At 50.4% G+C, this 13,778-nt stretch overlaps 1 protein-coding gene and 1 non-coding gene across 2 annotated transcripts in view; one reads left to right on the forward strand and one right to left on the reverse strand.

The window, feature by feature from the left end:
- DRC3 (dynein regulatory complex subunit 3) overlaps positions 1 to 13,778 on the forward strand; it is a 43,086-nt gene that overhangs the window by 8,710 nt on the left and 20,598 nt on the right. Inside the window, exons 3-5 of the mRNA XM_056136923.1 lie at positions 1,796 to 1,912; positions 6,189 to 6,355; positions 13,565 to 13,715. Of these exons, the coding sequence (XP_055992898.1) occupies positions 1,796 to 1,912; positions 6,189 to 6,355; positions 13,565 to 13,715 (435 nt within the window). The remainder of the gene's footprint in view (positions 1 to 1,795; positions 1,913 to 6,188; positions 6,356 to 13,564; positions 13,716 to 13,778) is intronic.
- LOC130044538 (U6 spliceosomal RNA) lies at positions 7,218 to 7,324 on the reverse strand. Its single transcript, XR_008795406.1, has one exon. It is a non-coding gene; the product is annotated as a U6 spliceosomal RNA (small nuclear RNA).

Genomic DNA, 13,778 nt, shown 5'->3' on the forward strand with positions numbered 1-13,778 from the left:
TGAAGATCTCATTCATACCTTTGCCCAAACCTGCACCTTCTGATGAATAACGAGGCTGCCAGACATGCCTCGGTTTGTTTGTTTGTCTGGGGGTCACACCAGGGAGCACTCAGGGGCTCCTCCCCAGTGGCTCCTCCAGTGGTGTTCAAAGGAACCTGGGGAGCCTGGGGTCAGACCCTGGGCTCTGCGAGTCTTTGAGCTGTCTCCCAGGCCCAAGCTTCCTTTTTTTCTTTCCTGTATTATTTCTGTTCTTTTTATAAGCATATTTGAATTTGGTGTTATTTGGAAGTCATTACAAAAGTAAATATAGAAAAGGGAAGCATATAAACAGCAGCTGTGTGTGACTTTTCACAGAAATCCAGGGACACGTTTATGCCCTCAGATGTACAGGTGCAGCATATGCCTACATAAAGTCATGTTACTCTTGGGGGTGGGAGGGATATTATCCATGGTGGTGGAAAATGGGCACTGGTGGAGGGATGGGTATCTGATCATTGTATAATTGAAACCAAAGCACAAAAAATTGTAAATCTACAACTTTAAAAAAAATAAAATAAAATAAAGGGAAAAAAAAAAACCCATGCTAAAAAAAAAAAAAAGTCATGTTACTCTGACCTTCTGGCTGCCAGTGACAGATAAGAAACCCTGACGTCAGGAGGAATGGATTGGGCTGGCAGGGTGATCCCCAAAGCAGGCTGTCTTCAGGGACCCAGAACGAGACTTGCCCAGGGCATCAGGCACTGCCTGTCAAATGGGCTTCGCACCCACCAGTCTTCCTGCCCAACGGTTTCTGGTGTTACTCTTTCAGTCACAGATGCAAGTTTTCTTTACAGACAGATTCCAAATGGATAAATTGCAGGCGGGGGGGGGGGGGGGGGGGGGGCCAGACATCAAATACTCCTTTAAACATGGCTTAATTGCCCTTCCAAAAGGTTGAGCTGGTTGAGTGACCATCAGTCCTTTCAATGCTACAAGGCAGGGGGGCAGGTGCTCTCACCCTGCAGCCTTGTTTTTGTTTGTCACTCCACGGAAGGAGGAAGCAGGCCCCCACCTGTGTGTTTCCTGAGCCTCAGAGTGAGTCTTGTTTTGGTTTGGTTTGATTTTCTGGGCCATTCACCTGGTGATACTCAGGGGTTAGTTACTTCTGGCTCTGTGCTCAGAAATTACTCCTGGCGGTGTCCAAGGGACCATACGGGATCCAACCAGGTTGGTTGCAAACCCTACCTGCTGTACTTCCTCTCCACCCCCCTAGTATTTTTTTAAGTAATAAACACCTATTGGGAATTCCTAGGATGCTGGCTATTGCCTCTCCATGTGGGGGAGGAACCAGCACTGTAAAGGAACACTGAACACTGCATGCCCCAGTTGGTTCCTCTGGCTGACACTGGGAGGAGAAAAGTTTTTCCCCTGAGTACAGGACAGTCTTCATTCATCCCCATTAGCAGCACAAGTGCAGAGGGGGTGCTCCATGATACTGCATGGGGTGGGGCCCCTACCTAGCCCCCAGTGTGGTGCCAGGAGCTAAGTGAACACTGCCCTGAGCAGGTCCCACCCACAACCCCATCTGCGTTAGGCCCTGTCGTGTTCCTGCATAGCAGCATTGATGGTAACACTTTCTCAGAACTGACGGGGCTGGGGCTCCCCCACACTTCCCATACATGGCAAGGCAGAGGGTTGAGGGGGCCTTTGGCATGTACCGGCAGCACGAGTCATCCAGACCTCCACTACACCGGTACTAAACTCTCATTCAAAACCAAGGCTGGAAGCACTGGGACCTCCTGTCCGATTGTTTCAGACATCCTCTGCATAGACAACCTCTGGCAGTTCGAGAACCTGAGGAAGCTGCAGCTGGACAATAACTTTATAGAGAAGATCGAGGGCCTGGAGAACCTCACACAGCTGGTCTGGCTCGGTAAGGCCCTTCCCTGTAGCTGTTCACCCTCACTCAGCATGACACCCTCCTGAGGTTTTTGTCTCCTTATGCCATAGCCTAGCATGGGTCATAGCAGAAGCTCCTTCTGCCGGAAGCAGGAAAACCACTCTGTAAAAACCTGGGCCTGTGCCAAACAAAGCACAGCATAGGTGCCAGCAGGCTAGTCTCCCTCCAGCCAAGCCCCCCACACTACAGAGAAGACGGGACCTGCTGTGTCTTGGGCTTGTTCTCACTCTGGACTCACCGCTGAGAGATTGCTGTGCACCTCACCAGTTAGAGGGACCAAATGAGGCCAGCAGTAACCACTAAGCTGCTACCTTTCAACTTGCTCAGCTCCCCCTGGTGCTTTCTGGTGTGTGTGGGGAGGGGAAGGGTCTTCCAAACCATAGAGTGTCCCCACTGTACAGTTCAGAAGGCCACCAGGCTCCACGCCTAGCTTCATCTGACTTCTAAGCTCTGGCCTTCACTGCATGGCTGCTGGTTTTGGTGAATAGTGTCCCCCTGACCTCTCAGGAGGCCATCACGTCTGACGAAAGGGCAGGGGACACTACTGGGGAGAAGTTTTGGCGGGGAGCCCGGGATGGATGACTTTGTCCTACTTCGGCCTCCCAGCACACCTGCATCAGGCTGCAGAAAAAAGCTGAGTTCTTCAAGGTGAAGGCACTTGCCCAAAGCTAGGTGGCCAGGCAGTAGCAGAGCCAGCATACAAACCCACTTCTTTTTTTTTTTTACTTTTTATAATTTTATTTATTGGATCACCATGAGAGCAGTTACAAAGCTTTCGGGTTTAAGTCTCGGTCATACAATGAAACACCCGTACCTTCACCAGTGCCCATTATCCACCCCAAAAAACCCCAGTATAACCCCGTCCCACACCCTCCTCCTACCTGTGGGGTAGATGATTTCCACATTACTCACTCTCTACTTTGATTACATTCAATATTTTGACACCAGACCCATAATTATTATTTGGGATTTTACCCCAACACTCAGATCTGCCAAAAAGGCAACAGTAGACAATTTGTTTTCTATTGCTGGTTATGAATAACATATGATGACGCGCAGCTGCAGTAGTGGCTGAACGATTTTGAAATTCCAAAATTTTAACAAATCTGGAGAGATTTCTGCCAAAACCTGCTGGGTTCCGAGATTTGTTTCTGAGTCTCTGGGATCATGGTCATTAAGCAGCTTGATCAGGAGCCAGAGAGGCCATTCGTGGGCGGCGACTCGGGGTCTCACTGGGGTAGGGAGGAAAGGGCAGGCTCCACCCCCATCCTGTGAGGTCTTGCATGTCTCATCACTGCAGGCCCAAACTTGACTGTCCAGTGGCCTCTGGAGGATGGCGGCCACCAGGCCACCAGGGGGAAGAGGTCAAGGCATGAAACCTATTCCCACCTGAGGTGATCCATCACTGGTAATCTACTGCAGGGACTGAATGCATTTCTGCCAAAAGCTGCTGGGTTCTGAGATTTGTTTCTGAGTCTCTGGGTTCATGGCCATTAAGTGGCTTGATCAGGAGCCTGAGAGGCCATTCGTGGGCTGTGACTCAGGGTCTCACTGGGGTGGGGAGGAAAGGACCGGCTCCAGCCCCATCCCATTAGGCCTCGCATGACTCGTCACTGCAGGCCCAAACCTGACTGTCCAATGGCCTCTGGAAGATGGCAGCCACCAAGCTGCTTAGGGGGAGCAGGCGGAGGGACAGCACCCTTTTCCCCCTGTGGTATCCTAGCAACAGTAACCTGCTGTGGGGTCTGGACACATTTCTGCCAAAAGCTGCTGGGTTTCGAGATTTGTTTCTGAGTCTCTGGGATCATGGCCGTTAAGCATCTTGATTAGGAGCCAGAGAGGCTGTTCATGGGTGGCAACTTGGGGACTCGTTAGGATGGGGAGGAAAGGGCCGGCTCCACCCCCATCCCGTGAGGCCCCATGTGTCTCGTCACTGCAGGCCCAAACCTGACTCCAGTGACCTCTGGAGGGTGACGGCTACCGGCCAGGGGGAACAGGCCAAGGCACGAAACCTATTCCCACCTGGGTTAGCCCTGTGCTGGTAACCTACTACAGTGACCGGACGCATTTCTGCCAAAAGCCATTGGGTTTCAAGATTTGTTTCTGATTCTCTGGGATCATGGCTGTTAAGAAGTCTGATCAGGAACCACAGAGGCCATGCCTCCAATTATATAGCTGAGCCGGAGGTGGTTTGTGGGTGTGTTTCCCACATACCTAACTTTTGGCCGTTTACTTTCTTGGTAAACTTTGCCCCAAGTTTTTTGGGTCTAGCCAAAGGCACAGCAGCAATTTTGGGGTATCTAGAAGTCTGAAGGCACCATCAGGCTGCTGATGCACTCGCCTCACAGGTACAGATTGACGTGCTAGCAGCATCATACCCCCTACAAACCTACTTCTCTATGGCCCCAGAACCCCATTTCCACCACCCTGCTGGCTGTTTTTCCATAACAGGTGACCTAGGGCACTGGCATACCTCCCTGAGGTGCCTAATCAAGATATGGATGAAATGACTTCTCAGTGGGGCCAGAGCAATGGTACAGAGGGAAGGGCTCTTGCCTTGCATGCACCTGACCAGGGTTCGATCCCTGGCATCTCATATGGTCCCCTGAGTGCTTCCAAGTGTAATTCCTTGAGTGCAGAGCCAGGAGTAATGCCTGAGCACTGCCAGGTGTGGCTCAAGAACCAAAACAAAAAAGTGAGGGGAATAAATGACTTCTCAGTTTCTTTTTGGGTGGAGGAGCAGATATTTGTGCCATGCCTAGTCGTTGCCAGAGGCTACTTCTGGTTCTATACTCATGGGTACTTCCTGGCAGTACTCAAGGGATTGTATATAGTGCAGGAAATCAAGAAGGACAGCCACAGCAAGCACCTTAACCCCTGTACTATCTCTGTGGCTTCTCAAATAATTTTTATTTGGGGAGAACCATGCCCAGTGGTGCTTAGGGCTTAGTCCTGATTCTGTGCATAAGCATCATTCCTAGTAGAGCTTGGGAGACCCTAACAGTTCCAGAGATGAAATTGGAGACTGCCATGTGCAAGGCATGCACCTTCATCATGTATTCTCTCTCCAGCCCTTCAAATAAACTTTTAATTGTGATGTATTGCATCAATCATGGTAGAATTTCCAGACTCGTGAGAAAAGTCCCAGTTTGGACCTCTGAGTGATTGATGTTCCAGGACTGGGTAGCCATCCCCACCCTACAAATACCCCAAAATTGGGATGGGGGAAAAGCACTTTTATCCCCAAAGATATGATAGTTGGGTTCAGGTGTTGGAAGGGATATGGGTGGCCTGTGATGAGGCTGAAGAACCTGGCCTGCCCCATTCTTGGCCACAGATAAGCCCTGGCTATACCCCAGAACCCCCATAGTGAGCTCTGACTGGGAACCAGTCACTGGACATTTCTGGGTTTCCATTTCCCATCACTCACACAGGGAAGAAAATTCCAAACTAACACTTGGGGTCTTGTCAGAGGATGTCCATATACATATTTGTTTGTTTGGATTTGGGGGTGGAGGCATACCTGGCTGAGATTACTCTTGATTCGGTGCTCAGGTATCACTCCTGCCCCTGCTAAGAGAGACCATATGGGTTGCCAGGGATAGAACTCAGGTTAGGGAGTGATATTACAGCAGGTAGGGTATTTGCCTTACATGTGGCCTACCAGGGTTCGATCCCTGGCTTCCCATATGGTCCGCTGAACACAGCCAGGAGTAATTCCTGAGTGCAGAGTCAGGAGTAATGCCTGAGCATCACTAAGTGTGACCGAACAAGCAAAAAAAAAAAAAAAGTGGAGCAGGGGAACAACTCTGGTCGGCCACATACAAGGCAAGCACACACTCTCTCAACTATCACTCCAGACCCACATACATAGTTAATAAACTGATAACTGCTCAGCAGTTGGGAGGCAGTGTAGGACCCCTGTGGGAGAGAGGATGGAGACTCTGCCACTCTCGTGCCTGCTGCCTTGAGAGGCACTGTTGGGGGGCCTGCATTCCCATCCAAGAGCAACACAGGCCAGAGTTTACCCATGTCTCACTGCAGGAAGATGAATGGCAGGACTGGAGAGAACAGGGAATATTGAGCTCATAGAAGAATCATGGCGTTGAGGAAATGGAAACTTCCAGAAGGCCTTCAGACAGTGAATTCTCAGCCTGGTTCACAAAGCATCATGCAGCCCTGAGGGGTGTGTTTTAGGAAAACTGACCCTGAAACCCCACCAGACCCTCACAGCCCTCTTGCCTTCCAGACCTGTCCTTCAACAACATCGAGGCCATCGAGGGGCTGGATACGCTGGTGAACCTGGAGGACTTGAGTTTGTTCAATAATCGGATCACCAAGATCGACTCCTTGGATTCCCTCGTCAAGTTGCAGGTGCTCTCACTGGGTAACAACCAGCTCAACGACCTAATGAACGTGAGTGTTTGGGGCAGGCTCCTGGGACCCTGCCCCTAATGCAGGGCTGAGGGGTGGGGCTGGATGCTGAGACCAGGGGGGTCACTTGAGGCATCTGGCAAAATGAAGGTGAGGTCAGACTACTAGAACGTCTTTTCCTAAAAAGCTGGGCACCAGTTCATACACACACAGTCATGCAGCAAGGTGACAAGAAACTAGTGTCCTCTCTGAGGAACCAAGGCAAATGCCAGTGGGGGCCAGGGGCACTGGTCGCCCAGGCTGATACCCCTGTGTCCGAAGTGATCTCCCGCAGCTCCCCAGGCAGGCCTGTGCTAGCACCTGCTTCTCCCATCTGTCTGCGCCACTGCACCAAGATTCCTTTCCTGCTTAGCTCAGTCAGGCAGCCTGGGTCTACAGCCCGCCCTATATCTAGCTGTGAGCCCCCTCTGCCTCAGTTTCCTTATCTCTAAAATAGAGCTGAAGGGCATATCCATACACCAAGTCAGGCAGTGTGTGTAAGACATTCTGTTCTGTGCTGAGCTTTCAGAGCCAAGATCCCTCCTGGCAGCATCAGCAAATGAGTTTATTTATTTATTTATTTTATTCTTTTGGTTTAAGCCAGCAGTGCTCAGGGCTCACTCCTGGCTCTGAGACTAGAGATCATTCCTGATGGGCTTGGATCACTGTATGTGGTGCCAGGGTTCAGACCCGTGCCAGGCATGTGCAAGGCAAGCACCCTACCCACTGTACTACCTCTTTGGCTTTTTAAAATAACTTCCCTCCTTCCTTCCTCTCTCCTTCCCTTCCTCCCTCCCTCTCTCTATCCCTCCCTTCCTTCCTCTCTCTCCCCCTCTCTTTCTTCTGCCTTCCAGAGAGAGATTATTCTCTTTCTGAATAGTCCATGAATTTGTTTGTCATCCTTGCCTAGGGGCCATGCTAATCTTCTCTGTATCATTCCAATTTTAGTATATGTGCTGCCAAAGTGAGCACATCAGTAAATGGTTTCAACAACTGAGTTCTGCCATCCAGTTCCCAGGAGGAGGCAGTGGCACGAGCGAATTCTGCAGAGCGTGCTTGTGATGGTTCTTGGGGAAGCACAGCACTGTGGAGGAGCCCAAGGTCACTAAGAGGCCAAGGGTGCAGGGCAGACCTCGGGCTTGGCAGCCCTGGTGGTGGAGGGGATCTGTGGAAGGCCTGTGTGCTGCGGAATGCCAAGGGTGTGTCGGCATTTCAAAAGGAGCCCCTCTTGCCGAGAGGATGGGGTTGAGGGGCATTGTGAGAGTGGATTAAGCCAGGCCAGTAAGATCAGAAATGGCTCTTTTCATCCCAGAGATAGAACAATGGGTAAGGCATTTGCCTTGCATGCGGCCCACCTGGGTTCCACATCCTGCATCAGTAAGAGTGATCTCTGAGCACAGAGAGAGTAAGCCCTGAACACCACGGGATGTGGCCCCAAAACAACAACCTTAGGCTTTGCCTAAGGAACAGAAATGGTTGCCCCAGTGCACCAAAAACAAGGCAAGGATGTGATAGTGAGCGGGAAGGCCAGCACAGAAAGCTGGCAAAGCTAACGTGCCCACACGGGGTTCATCATGTGCCCACACGGAGTGTCCACATGCCTCCCAGGAGTGAAGATCAGGCTCTGTAGCTGGAGCATTTATCCCCTCATCTGTCCTGTCCTTTCACACCCCAGGGATGTGATAGGATGTCAGCAAGAGTCGGTAGAGCTGTGCTGAGGTAGAGGTGAGGCACGCTATGCCAAGAGATGGGACACTCAGTGACATGGTACTGCAAGCCACTACTTTGATGCATCGCCAAGACTGCAGGGACATTTCTTCCATCTTTGGGCTCTCCCTCATGGACCGCTTTCTGGGTCCCTTGTGGTTGTAGTCAAGCAACCAAGGCCACAGGCTTCCAGTCTGCATGGAGAGGTAGGGGGTTTATAGCAGCGGCCTGGTCAGGTCTGCACCACCCACACACCAGTCAGAGCTAGGGGAAGGCTAGGCTGGGGTGGAGAATTTAGATGAATGAATGATCCACACACTGCCTTTTTTTTTTTGCTTTTCGGGTCACACCTGGCAATGCTCAGGAGTTACTCCTGGTTTTGCACTCAGGAATCAATCCTGGCAGTGCTCAGGGGACCATATGGGATGCTGGGAATTGAAGCCGGGTCGGCCGCATGCAAGGCAAACACCCTACCCGCTGTGCTATCGCTCTAGCCCCAACACACACTGGCTTTTCACTGAAGCCTGTCCCATGGGGCCAGAGCCCAGATGCTGTCTGATCCTAGGAGTTTGGGGGCTAGAGAACTAACCCAGCAGGTAAGGCACTTGCCTTGCCTGCAGCAGACCCAGGATTGATCCGTAGGACCCCATATGGCCCACCAGGAGTGATCCCTGAGTACAGAACTAGGAGTAAATCTGAGCACAGCCAGGTGTGACCAAACAAACACAAACTAACAAAAAACTCCCCCAAACTGAAATTTGTCGTGTATGCCAGGCAGTAGCGGCTAAACCACATCAGCCTCTTTGCAGGGTTCAAGTCCCAGTTGCTCAGTTTGCCCTCGGCATTATGGAGGCAGGCAAATACTGAATGAGATCAGCTAAACTGAGTCCATACCCAAGATCCTTTGCTTTGTGTTTGAAGAACACACCTGGAGGGGCATGGGCGTCACTCCCAACAGTGCTCAGAGGACCACAGGGGCTGGGGAGGGACCCAGGGGCTTCCGCAGGCTGCAGTCCCTAGAATGAGTTCCCTAATCCTAGGCCAGGATCAATCAGCTCTCGATCTTTCCCAGTGCCTTCTGGCGTGATAGCACAGCGGGTAGGGCGTTCGCCTTACAAGCGGCCAACATGGCCGACCCGAGTTCGATTCCTCCGCCCCTCTCGGAGAGCCCGGCAAGCTACCGAGAGTATTCGATATGCCAGACACAGTAACAACAAAGTCTCCAATGGAGACGTTACTGGGCCCGCTCGAGCAAATCGACGATCAACGGGAGGGCCTTTACCTTTACCTCGAGCCCATCCATAAAAGACAGTAACAAGAGTGAAGTGGGTTGATGAGGCAGTCTTAAGGGACTGCTGAGACACCACCTGGGACACAGCAGGTACAGAGGATGAGATGGTGATTTGTTTGCTTTACATGTGTCATGTATGAGGCCCAGGATTCAGCCCCCAGCACTGGGGGTGGCAGTAAACCTTAAATAGACGCAAATCTTGCTGCTTGAAAATCTTTCTGAATATTCAGCTCAGTGCCTACCCAGGAGAGTCCCAGGCCTACATGGAAGGATGCTCTGCTGCCTGCATGGTGCTTGGCTGACTCTGGCTGCCCACAGCCACCATCTTACCCTTGGGGAACTGGGCAGGAACAAATGTCAGCCCTCCGTTTCAGGGGTCACTGAGTACCAGCGAGTTCTTATGAACACAGAGAAGCAAATGAACCCAGTCCCTAGGCAAAAGCAGAAGGAAGAAGGCACCTGGGGTGAAGAAGCTGCAGGGGGGTGGGGGTTGCAGGGGTTACTGAAGTCTCTAAGCCTAGATGTCCTTGTTCTTAGGCTGTGTCGCCCTGGGACCCTGGAGTCCCAAACCCCTCCTTCCCTATGCAGCATGCTTCATAAATTAATCGCAGATTCCTGACTTAATAGTCTACAAATCTTGAGCATCTTAACTTTGGCCCTTGTGTGCAGGGTGTAGCTGACACCTAGTTCTGTGCTTTGTTGTTACTCATTTCTATATGGGGCATGGTGTTCATCTGAATCTCTGCTTGTTACATTCCAAACAAACCCATGTGTCTGCAGGAGAGCCTCTATCCCTCCCAGTTCAGCCTGCTTCCCCTTCCAGAGGCCATGGCTGCTTCTAAATTGCATGTATCTTTGAATGGCTGTCATGTCTGTCCCCTCGTCCTTCACCCACCTGCTTTGGGTCATCTCTCTTCCTGAGTCATCAGTCCCCCACAACCCCGCTGCCCCCTCCATTGGACCTTTCCATTGCTGAGATGCATCAACTGTTTTTCTGGTGCCCCTAGGTAGATGCTGAGGTTGTTTCCAATCACAGGCTGTTGCTTGCAGGCTGTAATGAATGTTCTCCAGCAGTGCTTTCCTTGCCGCTGGATGAGTACATCTGTAAGATAAATTCCTAAAGGTGGAATTGCAGGGTGTGAAGGCTTGTGCATTTTTCATTTTGATGGATTTGACCAAATTGCCATCTAGAGAAGTGGAACTGTTTACAATACCACCAGAAATCATGAAAAGGTCTGGTTTTGCTTATATTTCACAATGCATGGTATTACAAAACCCTCAACAATTTAAAAATGAGGGCTGAAGAGTTATAAAGATGCTCATCTTGTATGAAACCAACCCATGTTCAATCCCTGACATATCCTGTGGTTCCCCCCACCCAAGCATCTCCATGAGTGATCCCCAAACATAGAGCCAAGAGTAAGCCCTGAGCACAGCTTAGTCTGACCCCAAAACAAATGAAAGGTGAAAAATGGAATCTCATTAGGACGTTTTTTATTTGTTTGTTTTTTTGGGCTACACCTGGCAATGCTCAGGTATTACTATTGACTCTGCACTCAGGAATCACTCGTGGCGGTGCTCAGGGGACCATATGGGATGCCAAGGATCAAACCTGGGTCAGCCATGTACAAGCCAAATGCCCTAACTGCTGTACTATCGCTGGCCCCCAATAGAATACTTTTTAAAAATAATCAACAAGCCTCATGTCTTCCATGAGGCTGGACTGGGTTTAATTCCTGACAGGACTGGGTTTACTTCCTGACACCCCCATATGGTCCCCCAAGCACTGCCAGAAATCATTCCTGAGTGCAAAGCCAGGAATAAGCCCTGAGCACAGCTGGGTGTGGCCCAGCAGTAATAATAATAATAATTTCTATTTATTCGCTCATTTCTTTTCCCACTCTCTTATTCCAGGTTGTCAGATGAGTAGAACCTGTCCCAGGGCTAAGGGCACTGATGGGACCCAGCCCTGAGCAGGGAAGGATGCCCTTTCATGATAAGGGGTGTATGAACAATTGGGACAAATCAATTTCTCTAATTTGCACACCTCTTTGGGATATGGGAGAAAGCTGGAGAAGACCCACAGACCTGGGGAGAACCTGCTGTGCCAGCAGCCCCTCTGGGAGGTGGGCGTCCTTTCCTCGTCAGTGAAATAAAGTTTATACAAGATTAGTCCAGCACCTTGTTTGCTGCTCAAATTTTCAGGCCAACACCTAAGATCACGATTGTGATCATGCAGTCACAGTCCTTGCATTCCTAGCCTGTGCATTCCACGGAGGTTGAACAAAGCTGCATCTAAGGTGACTGGTCTGTATGGCTGAAGGTAGATGGGAACAGATTTTTCAAAGACTCTGCAGTCAGTAATCAGCAGTTCCTGTGAGCTTTGGGGCTCCTTCTCATGTAGAACAGTTAATTTTCAGAATCCACTAAACTTGTGGAAGAGGCCTGACAAGTACTCTTTCTTTGGCCCATACCCATATGCTCAGGGACTACTCCTGACTCTGTTCAGGGATCACTCCTGGTGGCACTTTGGAGACCATATGCACTTTTGGGAATCAAACTCTGGTCAACAGTGTAAAAGACAAGCATCTCTCCAGGCCTAATACATATTTTGTAATCAATATCTTAATGATGAACAAAATTGAAATTAGAAAGGTTAAACAAGATACATTTTTAATTTTCCAAACCCTTTCCCTGGGATATGGGGGTGGGGTGGGTACTGCTATTAGGGCTCTCTGCTGGGGCCTTATAGGTGCACAATAATGTTTCTTAGAAAAATTAATGGGGTCAGAGAGATAGAGCACTGAAACTGGAGCAAAGGGGTTAGGTCCTCAGCACCACATGATTTCCTGAGTACTCAGAAGCAAAATGCAAGCTTAGATCTGGAAGTAGCCTTTGAGCATTGGTAGAGAAAGAAAGAGGGAAAGAAAAGGAAGAAATGAAACAAATTCTTTTAGAAAAGCCTGTTAACTTTCTTTTGTATAATAAGGGACTTGAGCATTCAGAAGGGGCTGTCAAATTAATATTAGCTATCTGGTTGACCTTCTCTGCATTTTTACTGAAAATTGAGTATAGGAGCACAAATAGCAGTTAGTTGAATGTTCTGCATTTCACAGTTGAAAAGGGCACACCTATTCCAAGTGATAATAACAGCAGCAAGCACTTTTCCTGAGAGAGAGGAGGAGAGAGAGAGAGGCTGTCTTTTAAATGCTTTTCCATAAGGCCTGAGAGATAGACAGCAGGTAGGTTGCTTACCTTGTAGGTGATGACGGGAGATTTGATCCCTGGCATGGCATATGTCCTCCAAGCCTTGCCAGGAGTGATCCCCTGGGGCTGGAGTGAAAGGACCCGTGAAGCGGGGCTGGAGAGATAGCACAGCGGGTAGGGCGTTTGCCTTGCACACGGCCGACCCGGGTTCAATTCCCAACTTCCCATATGGTCCCCTGAGCACCGCCAGGAGTAACTCCTGGGTGCAGAGCCAGGAGTAACCCCTGTGCATCGCTAGGTGTGACCCAGAAAAAAAAAAAGGACCTCGAAGCAGCCCTTGCCTTGTGCATGGCCAGCCCAGGTTCTATCCCCAGCATCTCACATGGTCCCCCAAGCACTGCCAAGAGTGATTCCTGAGTACAAAGCCAGAAGTAAGCTCTGAGCACTGCCAGGTGTGGCCCCCAAAATCTCATGCTTTTCATAGCTTATTTCATTTGGTTATTACAATATCTATTATCCAGAAATATTATCCTTGTGTGTGTGCATGTGTGTAGGGGGGGGGCAGTGGGGGTTCTCAAGAAGTGTCCAGGGGACCCCCTAGGCTAATCCATATGCTACTCAATAGCTAGCCAACTGGCTGGGGTGGAGGGTAAGGACTACCTGAGCCATACCCAGTGGGGACACACCCAGCCATGCTTGGGAAACTGTGAGTGCCAGGTGCAGCTAAACTGAATCCCGTGCGTGCAGAGTCTGCGGCCCTGACCACTGAGCTATTTCCCCAGCCCCACACATATTTCCACTAGTTTCCAGATGAGGAGATTGAAGATTAAAGATGCTTGATACCTTCCCAGGGTCCCACAGCTGGAGTGTGAGTCTGTGCCCAGCCTGGAAGGAAGGCATGCCATGCAGCGCAGCCCCAGCCCCTGCCCACTGCCCACCCTTGGGAGGGGCTGGCAGGACTGTTCTCAGCTCAGGACAGCCAAGAAAATAGATCTCCTTCTTCTCAGCTTATCTACCTACGGCGGTTCAAGAACCTGCGGACGCTCAATCTTGCTGGGAACCCCCTTACCGAGGCGGAGAATTACAAGATTTTCATCTGCGCCTACCTGCCTGATCTCGTGTACCTGGACTTCCGACGCATTGATGACCGCATGGCAAGTGTCTCCTTGGGTTTCCCAGCCCTGTGAGTCAGGCCCAGGCCCTTGGGCGCAGATGCAGGGA

This window comes from Sorex fumeus, unplaced genomic scaffold, assembly GCF_029834395.1.
Source record: "Sorex fumeus unplaced genomic scaffold, SorFum_2.1 ptg000122l, whole genome shotgun sequence".
In the NCBI taxonomy this organism is placed as follows: domain Eukaryota; kingdom Metazoa; phylum Chordata; class Mammalia; order Eulipotyphla; family Soricidae; genus Sorex; species Sorex fumeus.